Consider the following 13,562-nt stretch of genomic DNA (forward strand, 5'->3'; position numbering starts at 1 on the left):
CTGAGCCACCGAGTTCTGATGGGCAGGAACAGATGAAATGGTAACATACTGACATAACTTAATTCATTCTTCTATCAAAACAACTTTATTTCCAAGGGTGCATGAGTGGCTCATTTGGTTAAGCATCTGCCTTGGGCTCAGCTCATGATCCTGGGGTCCTGGGATCGAGTTCCGTGTTGGGCTCCCTACTCAGTGAGGGCTCTGCTTCTCTCTTTCCCTCTGCCTTTCCCCCTGCTTCTGCTCTCTCTGTTTCATTCATTCTTTCTCTCTCAAATAATAAATAAAATCTTTAAAAACAACAATTCTAAATACAACTTTTTTTTCCTCTTTGTCATATACAAGTGGATTAAAACAACTTCACTTAAGTCATAAGAAAGTGGATTTGAAGTCCTATTGAACAAATACACAACAAGGGAGTAGTCGACAGGATGCACAGTGGGTGCTGGGCTCCCTCAACTTCAGGCTGTGCCTCTTTAGTGGTGGGGAACACCTCGAAAAAGTGCAGCATCATCCAGGACAGTGAGAGTGTGGCTGAGCCCTGGCCGGAGAAGTGCTACATTAGGAAGGGGCATTGTAGCCTCGAAGGGTGTTTGGTGATGAGAAGGGCATTGGTAGAGGTGGTTGCTGGAGAGCCGTATTAGCAAATGAGTATTTCTTTATCCCCAGCTGCTCAACCATTGAATTTTTTCATCTTCCTTTCTGCTATAGAGCTCTTGTGTCTCTTCTCTCTTCCATTTCCCAATAGGGCTTTAGACGTTTTTTTTAAAGATTTTATTCATAAGAGACACAAAGAGAGGCAGACTACATAGGCAGAGGGAGAAGCAGGCTCCCTGTGGGGAGCCCGATGCAGGACTTGATCCCCAGACCCCTGAATCATGCCCTGAGCCAACAGGCAGATGCTTATCCACTGAGCCACCCAGGAGCCCTGGAGCTTTAGGCTTTAGATCATCTTGTGGCTCTGGTCCCTTGCACCTGTCACTGGACTGTGTCTTCTCCTGACCCTGACCTTGGCTTTCCCTCTGTCCCATTATCTCCCTTCCTATCTTCCCTACTGTCTTGCTGTTGAAGCCAGGGCCTCTTTCTGAGTCCTTCCCTTTTCTGTTTAACCTGCACCAGCCACCTGCACACAGCCCTTGGCCCCTCAAGGCACTGATGCCCTTGGTCCCCAGTAGCAGCCCTTATGGAGTGCCACAGGATCCAGGACGCTGGAGGAAGCATGGCGCTGTGGTTAGACTTCAGATCCCAGCAAGTTACTTCCCTTCTCTGATCCTTGGTGTTTCCGCATCGGTTAAATAGGCATTTTAATAGTGCTTATTACTTCGTAGGGTGACTGGAATGAATTAAATGAGTCCATGGGTATGAAACACTGCATACGGGGCTGACACATAATTGGTCCATATACATTAATCACTGTTGTTATTAAAAGCATAAAGGGAAGGTGTGCCCCCTGCCCAGAGGGCCAAGGGCTTGGGTTGTAGCTGGGGAAACAGAACATAGCATTTTGAACCATAGTTTGTCGCTTGATTAAGGAAGTACCTTTCGGAGTAGAGCACTCAGAGGATGTTAGTGCTGATGGGGACAGAACTAATCTGGGAAAGCTTCCTGCATGAGGCCCAAGGAGGAACATTTCTGTGCAAAAGGGGAGCAAGGTGTGGTGGAGCACCTGCTCAGACACCCTCTCGCTTCTCCTTGCTTCCCCCTCCCTCACGGTTGTGGAGCTGAACCCAAATCCACTCCTCGTGAATCTTCCCCTCCTTGTCCACAGGGAGTTTGCCAAAGAGAGAGAGAGAGTGGAGAACCGGAGAGCTTTCATGAAACTGCGGCGGCAGCAGCAGATTGAGCGGGAGCTGAACGGGTACCGCGCCTGGATAGACAAAGCAGGTGAGCCTGGCGGCACGCAGGCCCCCACCACTGCTTTCATTCATAGGGGCAGCGCTGGCCAGAGCACAGAGAGGCTCTGGTTGCCTCACCGGCCTTGTGGGCTCCCTGCTGGTCCCTCTTTCTTCCTCTGGCGTCTACCTGTCTCCCTTCTTCCACCAAACATCTTCATGAGGCCTGCATTTTAGTGAGGTGAACTGAGTGAAAGGTGACATAGCCCAATCCTGGAGCTGAGGTTGGGTGGGTGACATTTCACACTATTGCTAATAATAATAATAATAACAACAACAACAACAATAGCAATAACAACAGCAGCAGCAACAAAACTCCATTCATTCCACAAGTATTTATTGAGGGCTTTGCTTTGTGCCAGCACCTGGTCTATATTCTTGGGATACACCCCAGGGAGCCTTTCTTGCAGAGTTCATTCCCTCTCGTCAGGGAAGGCAGATAAATAAGTAACTTGTAAGAAGGTGATAAGTACAATGGAAAAAAGATCAAGGTAGGGTTATGGGGTGTAGGGCAGGTTGTGATTTTAAACAGGGAGGTCAAAGAGACCCATTTGGTGAAAGACTTAAAGTTGCAGAGGTGGTGGGAATGTCCGAGGGGAGGCATCTTAACTCAAGGCTCCAGTGTGGAAGTAAGCCAGGAAGATTCCTAGAACAGAAGGAAGAACGAGTAAGGGGAGAGGAGCAGGAAGATAGGGTGGAGGCAGTAATGGGAGGAGGGGACAGACGTCATGGGCCACCGTAGGAGTTTGGAGCTTCTCTGAAAGTGAGACAAGAACCATTGGAGGAGGGTTTTGAGCTGAGGTGGGACATGGTCTGATGGAAGATTTTGAGGAAGCATTTGGTTGCTGCCTCCAGAGTAGCCTGTCGAGGGCAAGAGGGCAAGGGCAAGGTCAGAAGCAGTATGTGTGTGTGTGTGGGGGGGTCCACCAAGAGGCCACTGGGGTAAGCCGGGTTATAGCTGATGGTGAGAACTGCTCTCCCCTTTTCCCTGTGCTGTCACCAGTCCCTTGCTGAGGCTCAGCATCAGAACAGTGCTTGCCCCACCTTGAAGATAGGTCCAAACCTATCACAACTTTATTAATCCACAGAGCCACCAGATTCAAATTTGACTGTGGCTCAGCTGCTTATGAGGGGTATCGATCACTCCGTATCTGTCAGTAAAATGGATGCATTTGCCTTCCTTATTATTTTAAAGATTCCATTGCATTGCTGTTATATATCTGTATTTTCATCCTGAGCAAAGAGTAATTTATTTTAATAAAAAAAATACACATGACAGCATTTTTCCCCTCTATTCCTGGTAGAAAGCGTAGCACAAATGTGAGGTCTCTCAGGAAAAATTTGGAATATGATTTGATGCTTAGCTGCCTGAGCCTTATTCTTTTCTAGCAGCTTTGGAATGACACCATGGCACTCTGGTTCTAACCACCGACACACAAAAGCTCTCTCTCAGCTCTGGAGTCAACTTGTGATCATCTGTCAGGGGTGAGAGTATATGTGTGATGAAAAGTGCCATTTCAAAGCCAGCTAAAAACCACCTCCCATTTAGGACTATCTGCATTTCTTTGCTGCCTCTGGAGGCATGCACCGTGCCCACTGACTGTACTTCCAATTTGCCCTTTCTTCTCCGAGGCTCTCGTGTGGGGGTGAATGTGAACCTCTCCTCCTCCTTTCCAGAATGGTAACTCAGCTTTACTGAGCAGATTTGCCTCCAGGTCTGGCAGGCAGCTTGAAGTTCCCCACTGTCCTTGGCTCCCTGGGTGGAGGAGCCATCTGACAGACCACCCCAGTGAGCAGGCTGGCAGCAGAACTGGGAAAGAACCTTCCCCGCCCTGTCCGTGACCCCGCTCATGGTCAGGCAGCACAGGATGCTGTTCTTTGTGGCTCTGCTTTTCAGATACACGCAGAATTCCAAGGCTCCGCTTTCTTCCAGTTGGCAAAGCCAGCTCTCTCCTTCTAAGAAAAAAGACGCACTGCAACGTCAAATTGTGCTTCCTGGCCCTTCCCTTTGCAAATGGGGTGTGAGTGAATCAGAGACATATGGGTTACATTTCCCTGGAAAGACACTCTCAAGTTCGAAAGAGAACTTGGCAAAAGGCAGTGGGGGCGGGGGAGGGGGCAGCCTCGGCATATCCAGAGCCCTCAAGCACTTCTCAGAGATGCTCAGCAACATCACACACCCTCCATCTGCCTTGAGGGTCCTCAGATCTGCCCACCTCAGGCATCCAGGCACTGTACACAGCAGATGTGACTCCATGGCTGAGGTCTTTCATGTTACTGTGACATATTTTAATGAGTACCTAATTTTTAGGTGGTGCCCTCCAAACAACATGGGCTGTAAGTGACTTTAAAACCCTCTATGTCTGCATAAAGGAGCATCCCACCAATAACACTTAACCTGTTAACTTAGAGTTTTGCCAGAGGCTGTACTTAAAAAAAAGAAAGCTAAACATTTATGAGTTGGTATAATGGCCATCCGGCATGGTACCCTCGGAGCCGCAAAATGTTCCCCTCCCTGGGAAATACATTACATACTCTCAGTTTTATATGCAGGTGGAATTATGGTAATGACTCTACCCTCTTCTGCTTGTCCTTTTACTTGTTACAATTGCTTAAATTAAACCATCGTTTAATAAATAGGGCCCGCTGCAGGCTTTTCTCCGGCAGCTGGGATCTTAGGGAATGATTGCTCAAGGCCTCTGGAGTCCTCGCCTGCAGCTGAGGTGGGGGCAGGGATCCAAACTCATCCACATGACTCCCAAAGGGGACTCAGAATCCTGCCAGACATGGGACAGAAGGGCTAGTCTGTAAGTTTGGAGGGAGGCTAGTGAGGTTAATTTGAAACAAGTCTTACTAGAAACTAGTACCCCGCTGGTGATGGCGCCTCCCCAGAATGCAGGACTGTTCCTGGGGAGGTCAAGAGGAGAATCCAAGGAACTATTTGTTCTTTTCCAAATACCAAGAACCAGACACATCATTGTCCAAACACTGGCTGGTCCTTCAATTCTCCACTGAGTGTCCAACAATTCAGTTCAGTTCTGACACTAAACACCACTGGAAGTTAGTGCAGATCCCACAGGTTAGGCACTCAACCCCACGAGCCTGCCCTCACTTCACACAGCATCCATGAGTGGAGTCCCCAGGTGACCTGCATTTTGGCCTGCTGGGCTGCAAATTTAGAGGCTTCCAGGTTTGATAATTCTTCTAATGACTTCCAGAACTCAGGAAAACTATACTTATTGTCGCCAGTTTATTAAAAAGGACTCAACTCAGGAACAGACAAATAGAAGAGATACCTAGGGGTGGAGGAGTGGAGGAGGGGCACAGAGCCTCCATGCTCCCTTGATGTGTTCACTAATCTGAAACTTTCTGATCCCCATCACCTCGGGTTTTTGTTTTTGCTTTTGAAGTTTCCATTACGTAGACCTGCTTGATTAAATCACTGGCTATTGGCGATTGAACATTCTCAAGCCCCTCTCCCATTCTGGGAGTTAGGAGGAGGAATGCGGCCTAATCCTGTGGTTGGTTTTTCTGGTGACCAGTCCAGATCCTCCAGGCCTCCCCCACAATGAGTCATCTTGTTAGCACACAGAGGACAGTAAATTCCAAGGGTTTTAGAGCTCTGTGCCAGAAGGTAGACAAAAAACAAATATTTATGTTTTGTTCTATCAAGGGACAAATTCACTCTGCCTCTTTCACTCAAGCAAGGCAGATTGTGGTATGGGGATAGGAGGCAAGCCCACAGGTCCTGCCCCTCTGGGCCACTAGCATCTTCCTCTGCTCCCCTCCAAGAAGTAGACAGGCTGGAGCCCAAAAATGTGATCTTATCTCCTGAACGAGGTGGTAGGTGTTGTGCCGTGATATGCCTTGTATGTGCCGCAAACAAGAAAAACAGAGAAGCTCCTATTGCTAGAAAAAGTTTACAGAACCTGGGTGGAAAAAAAAACAGAAATGGAAATCTTTCATTCCTATCAATTTAGGAGATTTTAGTTTAAAAAGATCAGTTCTTCCTCTCAACAAGTGTTATTAGACACAGAGCTGAATTTTACCAATCAACCACCAAGAGCCCCCTCCCTACAGAACTTCCTTTCTGTTCTGATTTGCACTCAGATGCTACCTCTGTGACTCTTGATGTCTTTCTGGTGCTTGTGCCTGTGTGGAGCTATGAACTCTGCTCTTTCTCTCTCTCTTTCTCTCTTTCTTTCTCGCCCTAGAGCCACAGCCATCCCTGGGGGATTTTTCATTTTGCAAAATAATTTGACATTTACAGATAATTTACTAAACCATTTATTTCCATATAGAGGAAGTCATGCTTGCTGAAGAAAATAAAAATGCTGGGACGTCAGCCTTAGAAGGTAAGAAAGTGCTCCAGTGCTTTACTGCCTTTGCACCTTCTTATGCTGTTGGCAATCTCTTGATCAAAAAAGGAGAAAGAACTAAAAGAGGAGTGCTTTGGGATTTGAAAGGAAAGCCTCTCTGTCATAAAATCTCTCATGCTTTAAAATGAAGGGAATTGAGTCATGGATTTAAATGCTTTTTAAAGTGATGGGAATGAAATCCAAGAGCTGCTTTGTTCTAAGGCGTGGGATTGATACTGTACAAAGAAAAGACCATCACACACCAGTGGCATGTATAGGGATCTTCTTTGAAAATTTGTAGGGTTCATCTTAGGACCATTTGCATTAGCAGGAAGTGGCATTGTTTAGGAAGAGCCAGAACAAATAGATATGGAGTGCCTGCTTACCTACTGCATGTAGATAAGGTCTAGGAGGATTCTGCAGCCTGTGTGTTTCTGAGGTGTTGCTGAGCACAGGAGTCATGCTTCTATAGACCTTTGGTGGCTTCTAGAACCATGGCTCAGGTGCTTTAAGGCAGCTGCCTGGGTCACAGGAGCCTGGCACACAGTTCTCAACTTTGGCCAGAGTGATCTGATTGTTCTTGTGTTCCGTCACTGACCTCCCCCTTCCCTGGTATAGTGCTTCGAAGGGCAACCATCAAAAGGAGCCGGACAGAGGCCATGACTCGAGACTCCAGTGATGAACACTGTGTCGATATCTCCTCTGTGGGTGAGTGGAACCAGTCAGATCTTCTTTTGCTAGTCTGATCTCCCATAAAAAGAAAGATCCTGTCTCTTGAGAAGTGCCACAAAGAGGAGTAGAATCAAAAGAATCCAGAATTTAGGGATGTAATTAAGGGAAGGACTTGGAAATCTAATCTAGATGACAGTAAGTTGCAGGGAAAAATGGACCATAGGGTTTAGGGCTAAGAATCGAATCAAACCCATACTCTTCAAGTGTGGCAAATGTATGCCATTTGCATACACATACACACACACACACACACACACATGTTCTCTCTCTCTGTCCTGGATGTGATCATGAGAACCCACTTTGGGATATTGTTCAGAGGATCCTGAGGACCTTTGGCTTCTAGTGACCACCATTTGAGGACCTGCAATCATTTGCTTAACCACAGTGGCATTCACCTACTTCCACATGGTATTTAAACAAATCCTGCTGACAACTCTTAAATGATTACTCTTCAATCCCAGGTTCTCTTAGACATGCTGGCTGATGGCAGATTTTTACTTCCTCCTTCACGTCATCCTAAAAAGCAGAAGAGGTATACAGAACTCATTGCTGCTTTAGCCTGCCCATGGTAGAAATAATGACAAATGCAGCAAAACAATTTCAGTGCCTGAAGCATATTTAAAAGGAAAGGCCAGAGAGAAGCCCAATCTGTTAAAAACATTAACGCTACACTATTAAGATTCAGGAAGCTGGGTATATGTCTGGTGTTGTGCCCAGGGAATCTTTCCATTTCCTAGAACTGAGAATGTCTGGTGAGGAAAAGCAGGGATGTCTGGTATGGAAACTACCTAGCTCATACCATTGGGATTCCCTGGGCCCACAATGTGGGGGTCACCTAGCCCCAGCATTAAAGCTGTCTGCCTCCCCCTTTGACTGTGCCCTTCCCATGGAGGGTGATCTGTTGTGCAGCCTCATTCTTCTTCCTTACTTCTTTCCCCTTAGGCACACCTCTCGCCCGAGCCAGCATCAAAAGTGCAAAGGTGGATGGGGCCTCCTATTTCCGGCACAAAGAAAGGCTTCTGCGCATCTCTATCCGCCACATGGTGAAATCCCAGGTGTTTTACTGGATTGTGTTGAGCCTTGTGGCTCTCAACACTGCCTGTGTGGCCATCGTCCATCATAACCAGCCCCAGTGGCTCACCCATCTCCTCTGTAAGTGAACAGTGTAGCTAGATTTGGGTGTGAAAGTAAGAGAGCATATGTCCTGCTGGTCCTGGCAGGGTAGTGTGGGGGAGGCCAGAGTTGTCCTCAAGGCGTTGGGATATCACACCACCATTCCCCTAGGCATTGATTGTTGAATCAGATAAATCTTTGCTGATAAGTCAATGAAATGGCATTAGCCTTGGGTACTTTAAGGGCTTCATTTAGTATCTTAAGGAGGCTCAATGGCATAGAGGATTTTGGTCACCTAAGTCCTGGGGAGAAAGTTCTTAGGTAGTGGTTACCTCCAGTAGACCAAGGTGGGAATTTATAGGTCACCTCTAGGTAAGGCTGCCACTGGGTGAAAATGAGGATCTAGGATGCTGTCACAGCTGAGTGTGTGTGTAGAATGAATCTGGCTCCTTCATCAGCGCCATGGCAAAGCCCTTTCTTTCTTTCCTAAGAGCCATTTATCATTTAACATCCATTGAAAAATGGCAAAGCTGATACATGGAGTGTGCCTGGGACTCCCAGGTCAGAGAGTATATTCAGATATCATTAGGTTTTGCCTGTTGGCATTGAGGACTCCTCTGTAGGTGAGGGGTTGGGCTGAGGAGTGCGGAGCCCATACTGTCTACACAACAAACACATGTGCTTTTGATGCTTTCAGACTATGCAGAATTTTTGTTTCTGGGACTGTTCCTCTTGGAGATGTCCCTGAAGATGTATGGCATGGGACCTCGACTTTATTTTCACTCTTCATTCAACTGTTTTGATTTTGGGGTAAGTGCTTTGGAGCCTACCTGTCCTCCTGCTTCATGTTGATATACCACCGTGTGAGATAAGCAGCTTGCTTTATTGCTCAGCATGAAGAACTAAAATCAGAATTTATAAAAGGAGAATAAGTAAGTTAGCTAAAGGGAGGTCAGGAATGAGTGAGTCCTTCCCATATTAGGGTTGGTTGGTTTGTTTAAAGCTCTTTTATTTTTAATGTTTTTTTTTTTGAAGTATAACATGGATATTGTGGTGTACACTTCCGTGTATAGCTGAGTGAATTTGATGGAGCTACCCATAGCAAGTTTTTAACCACTTATTGTCTTAGGGGAAGCCTGAGAGAGAACAAAGGAACTGATTCCAGAAGGTGGTTCAGTAAAAAAAGAGAAGCTTATATTTGTTTTTTAGTTTAGCTTAAAATTGGGAAAATTACTGAGATAGAACTTTCCTGCAAACATGCACACAGACACACACTCTTGTATTAGCAAGTTCCCACATAGACTGTTTCATCCAGTGTTCACTTCCTAAATAATGTTGATATATAAATGTGTACTTATCTAACCGTCTTCAAGGTGCTTTGACAGACATTTTTGTCCTGCACTGCTTTCCGGACTCCTAACCACTCTATTATGTATCAGGAGTTACCTTTCCCATTCGCCAATGAGGAAATAGAGAACATCGTGTGCAAGTTCACAGGGCCAGTGCAGCAGAACTAGGGTGCAAACCTTTGGGTTCCTGAACCACTTCTCTCTCTGCCAAACCCACTTCTGTTCCTGCCAAATCTTCAGTTAGGTGCTAACGATTTTGAGCCCTTGCCAGTCTGCATTTTAACTTGGAACATATGCTTCTGGGTATGGACAATTTTCAGGCACAGCAGCTAGTGAAGGACCATTCCCTATATACATACTTTGCAGCCTTGCAGTGAGGATTCATTTTTGTTACCTCTCCTTGGGCACCATGTAGAATATAGTAGATGTCCAGTGAACATAGAATTGAAATGAAAACCAGAGTGTTAATTTGACATTGCTACTTCCTACAGCAGTCAATTCTATGCCACCAAGTGGTACTGTCACACAGGTGTATGGGACCTGAGTGACAGCTATTTCACATATAGGCACCAGAACCATTCTGGGTAGCACTAAATTCTAGGACAGGGAGAGAATGTGGACCTCCTCTGAGGCTTTTACATCGGACCTTGAGAGCTTGTTTGGAGGTTCTAGCAGGGGAGCGCAGCTACTCGTATACCCTTGACCGAAGAACGGTCCTCCTCTATCGGGGATGGTCGTCCTCTTCGACCGAGCGCGCAGCTTCGGGAGGGACGCACATGGAGCGGTGAGGGAGGAAGGGGACACCCGCCTAGCCAGCCAGATCAGCCGAATCAACCCTGGCGATCAATGGGGTGACAGATGTCGCAGCCAGATCGCCCTCACATCCAGGCTTTTACATCGGAATGCAACCTGTATTAACTCAAACTTGTTTCCTTGCCTCAAGTACCCCTCTTTCGTCTGTTTGTTCAAGGTGTTATTCTGTAAGGACAGTTGTGGCTATCAGATCTGTGGAGAAGTAGTGCCTGGTTCTGGTAGTTTGCACCGAGGACAGAACGGCAGTCAGGGAACTCGTCTCCAGTATGAAGGAGTGAAGTCAGGGTGGGAGAATGGGGGGCAGTGGGGAGGGAGGCAGTAGAGCCTCTGTTTCCTTCAGCAGCCTTCACAGATGGGTTATCCTGTAGGAGCTGTGCTGGGTGGGGAGGGTAGAGTTTTAATTTCACCACAGCCCAGTAAGAAGCATTGACTGCTGAGTGCTAGAAGGCTCTTCTCTCCTGCTCCTCCTCCTCACTGTGGCTGGGTTTGGCTCTTTAGGTCACAGTGGGCAGCATCTTTGAAGTGGTCTGGGCAATCTTCAGACCTGGCACATCTTTTGGAATCAGTGTCTTACGGGCTCTCCGGCTTCTAAGAATATTTAAAATAACCAAGTAAGTGATCAGAATCTAGACTCTTCCTAGCCACCTGTGAGAGTGGAAGCTTCTCTTTGACTTATTGTATTTCCTTCTGTACCCTATTCCCCTTGGCCACATGTTCCCCTTCCCTACCACATCCCCTACTCCATTCTTCAGCTCCTCCTTCTCCAAAAATCAAACCAGAAAAATATCTAGGATGCCAGATCCCATGCCACATTCCCAAGGGGGTACCTCATTGTTGCTGACATCTCTCTTTCACCCAAGTATACAAATACAGCATATTTCATAGACTACCAGGCAGATGCCCTGCTGCATTTGGGGATAATTTTATACTCAGTGTTCACTGCTATAATGTTTGGGTTTTATAGGTATTGGGCATCTCTGCGAAATTTGGTGGTCTCCTTGATGAGCTCTATGAAGTCTATCATCAGTTTGCTCTTCCTCCTCTTCCTCTTCATCGTTGTCTTTGCTCTCCTAGGAATGCAGCTGTTTGGAGGCAGGTAAGCATCAGTGAACTTCCCATTCAAAGGAGCCTCAAAACTCAGTCTTCAGCCTGTAAGCACCAGGGTTTCTAATCTGATCACTGTGCTACCATCCTTTTTGCTTTGGTCCACATCAACCACTAAGTGTGTGTGTATGTGTGTGTGTGTGTGTGTGTGTGTGTGTGTCTATAAAACACATATCTCTGCTTTTAATCTTTTCAAACCATACAGGATTCTGGGTTTGGAGACCCCTCTCTTTGGAGCTGTCCCTAAAATGTATGGCATGGAGCCTTAAAATTCAAGATCATCCCAAACTCTATCTTGTTATCCACACCCTTCAAAGTGCACCGTCCATCAGTAGTAGTTATTCATAATACCATCTTCGTAATTACATGGAATGGGGAGAAATTAGGGAAGAGGAGTATATAGAGAAAGGGTAAAAGAAGTAATGGAGAAGGAAGGGAAAACTTGGTATGTGAGATTTTCATTTCATCCTTCTCTCTGAACTTCATTTTTCAGGTTTAACTTTAATGATGGGACTCCTTCAGCAAACTTTGATACCTTCCCTGCAGCCATCATGACTGTATTCCAGGTATGAGGCCAAGTAGCAGTTAAAAATGTTATGTAGGATCTTTTGGAGCTCATGCAGCAAAATGATATGTTAGGTGAATCCTATTTTTCCTTCCCAGGCTCATCCCAGGCAACTGGGACTCTTGTTGAGTAATTATCATCACAATAATTCTTAGAATTTCTGTAGCTATGTTTTTACCAGTATGGAAGAGCTCTATTATGATTACATATTGGCCTTTTCCCTATACTTGTGAGTTTGCAAGAGATATTAAGGTAGGGACACTTAGTAACTTACGATATTTATGACCACCATCAAGTGGGCTTTATTCCAGGAATGCAAGGATGGTTCAGTATCCAGAAATCAATCAATGTGATCTACCACATTAACAAAATAAAGGATAAAAATCATATTATTTTAATAGATGCAGAAAAAAAATTTAACAAAATTTAACATTAATTCATGATAAAACTCTGAACAAAATGAGTATGTAAGGAACCTACTTTGACATAATAAAGCCATATATGACAAACCCACAGCCAAATCATACTCAATGGTGAAAAGCTGAAAGCTTTTTCTCTAAGACTAGGAACAAGACAAGGATGTCTACTTGCACCACTTTTATTCTACATAGTACTGGAAGTCCTAGCCACAGCAATCAGACAAGAAAAAGAAATAAAAGTCATCCAAGTTGGTAAGGAAGAAGTAAAACTGTCATATCACATTTATGGTTCTCTGAAATTGGACACATCTTCTGACCCATATTCCATTTAATGAATTAATTTTTCCACCCACCCCACCTCCCCCTGTCCCACAAAAAAAATATATTTTTAAATCATGGAGGGAAACTCAAAAATCTATAATGCTGAGAGCTAAAGAAAACACTATTTAGCTAAAATCTTAGGTTAAACCAGAATCAGGTCTCTGGAACTGGAGCCTATGAGGCTATTTGTAATAATGCTGCTATCCTAAGTACTGTATCTTAGCTCCCTTGGGATAGACTGGTAGTGACCAGACCATCTGGTCTCTCTGATTCCCCTAGGCCTGACAAAGCTGGAAGTGGAGGGAGTCTGTATTCAAACTCAAAATAGACTCTTTCTTTTGATGCTCTCCTTCCATTTTCAGTGCCTAAAATTATCGTCCTTATCAGAAGAAAGTTTAGAATTATTCATGAAAATGACTTTATTTTTCTCCCTGGCAGAATGGCCAAGCAAGGGGTAGATGGAAAGACCCAGGCCAGAATTTTCCTTTTTTCATTGGCCCCATTTTCTCAACCAACCCAAGTCTCTGACTTGCTTATTATTTGCTTTGCATAGATCCTAACAGGTGAGGACTGGAATGAGGTGATGTACAATGGGATCCGTTCCCAGGGTGGAGTTAGCTCAGGCATGTGGTCAGCTATCTATTTCATTGTGCTCACCTTGTTTGGAAACTGTATCCTTTTTAAGATACTCCTCTTCATGCTGCCTGCCTGCCTGCTTGAACCAGCATTTGAGGAGGGTGGTGGTAGAGAGGTGGGTGGGGTTATTTTTGTTGGGGAGGGTGGGTCAGGGTAGTTCTGGGGTAGATATTGCTTGATGTACTAAGAGAAACAAGGATTCTGATCTTAAGGAAATTGTATTCTAGTTGGGTAAAGAAGACAAATATAAACAAGAAGATAAA

The 13,562-nt window shown here is 45.4% G+C and overlaps 1 protein-coding gene across 9 annotated transcripts in view; it reads left to right on the forward strand.

The window, feature by feature from the left end:
* The window catches only part of CACNA1E (calcium voltage-gated channel subunit alpha1 E), a 388,038-nt gene that overhangs the window by 294,063 nt on the left and 80,413 nt on the right, over nucleotides 1-13,562 (forward strand). For all 9 annotated transcript variants that reach the window (XM_049112123.1, XM_049112118.1, XM_049112121.1 and 6 more), the window contains exons 9-17: nucleotides 1,766-1,881; nucleotides 6,191-6,244; nucleotides 6,866-6,955; nucleotides 7,922-8,131; nucleotides 8,790-8,902; nucleotides 10,753-10,865; nucleotides 11,219-11,350; nucleotides 11,852-11,924; nucleotides 13,217-13,334. In XM_049112123.1, coding sequence (XP_048968080.1) covers nucleotides 1,766-1,881; nucleotides 6,191-6,244; nucleotides 6,866-6,955; nucleotides 7,922-8,131; nucleotides 8,790-8,902; nucleotides 10,753-10,865; nucleotides 11,219-11,350; nucleotides 11,852-11,924; nucleotides 13,217-13,334 — 1,019 coding nt within the window. The remainder of the gene's footprint in view (nucleotides 1-1,765; nucleotides 1,882-6,190; nucleotides 6,245-6,865; nucleotides 6,956-7,921; nucleotides 8,132-8,789; nucleotides 8,903-10,752; nucleotides 10,866-11,218; nucleotides 11,351-11,851; nucleotides 11,925-13,216; nucleotides 13,335-13,562) is intronic.

The sequence above is a fragment of the Canis lupus genome, chromosome 7 (assembly GCF_003254725.2).
Source record: "Canis lupus dingo isolate Sandy chromosome 7, ASM325472v2, whole genome shotgun sequence".
In the NCBI taxonomy this organism is placed as follows: Eukaryota; Metazoa; Chordata; class Mammalia; order Carnivora; family Canidae; genus Canis; species Canis lupus.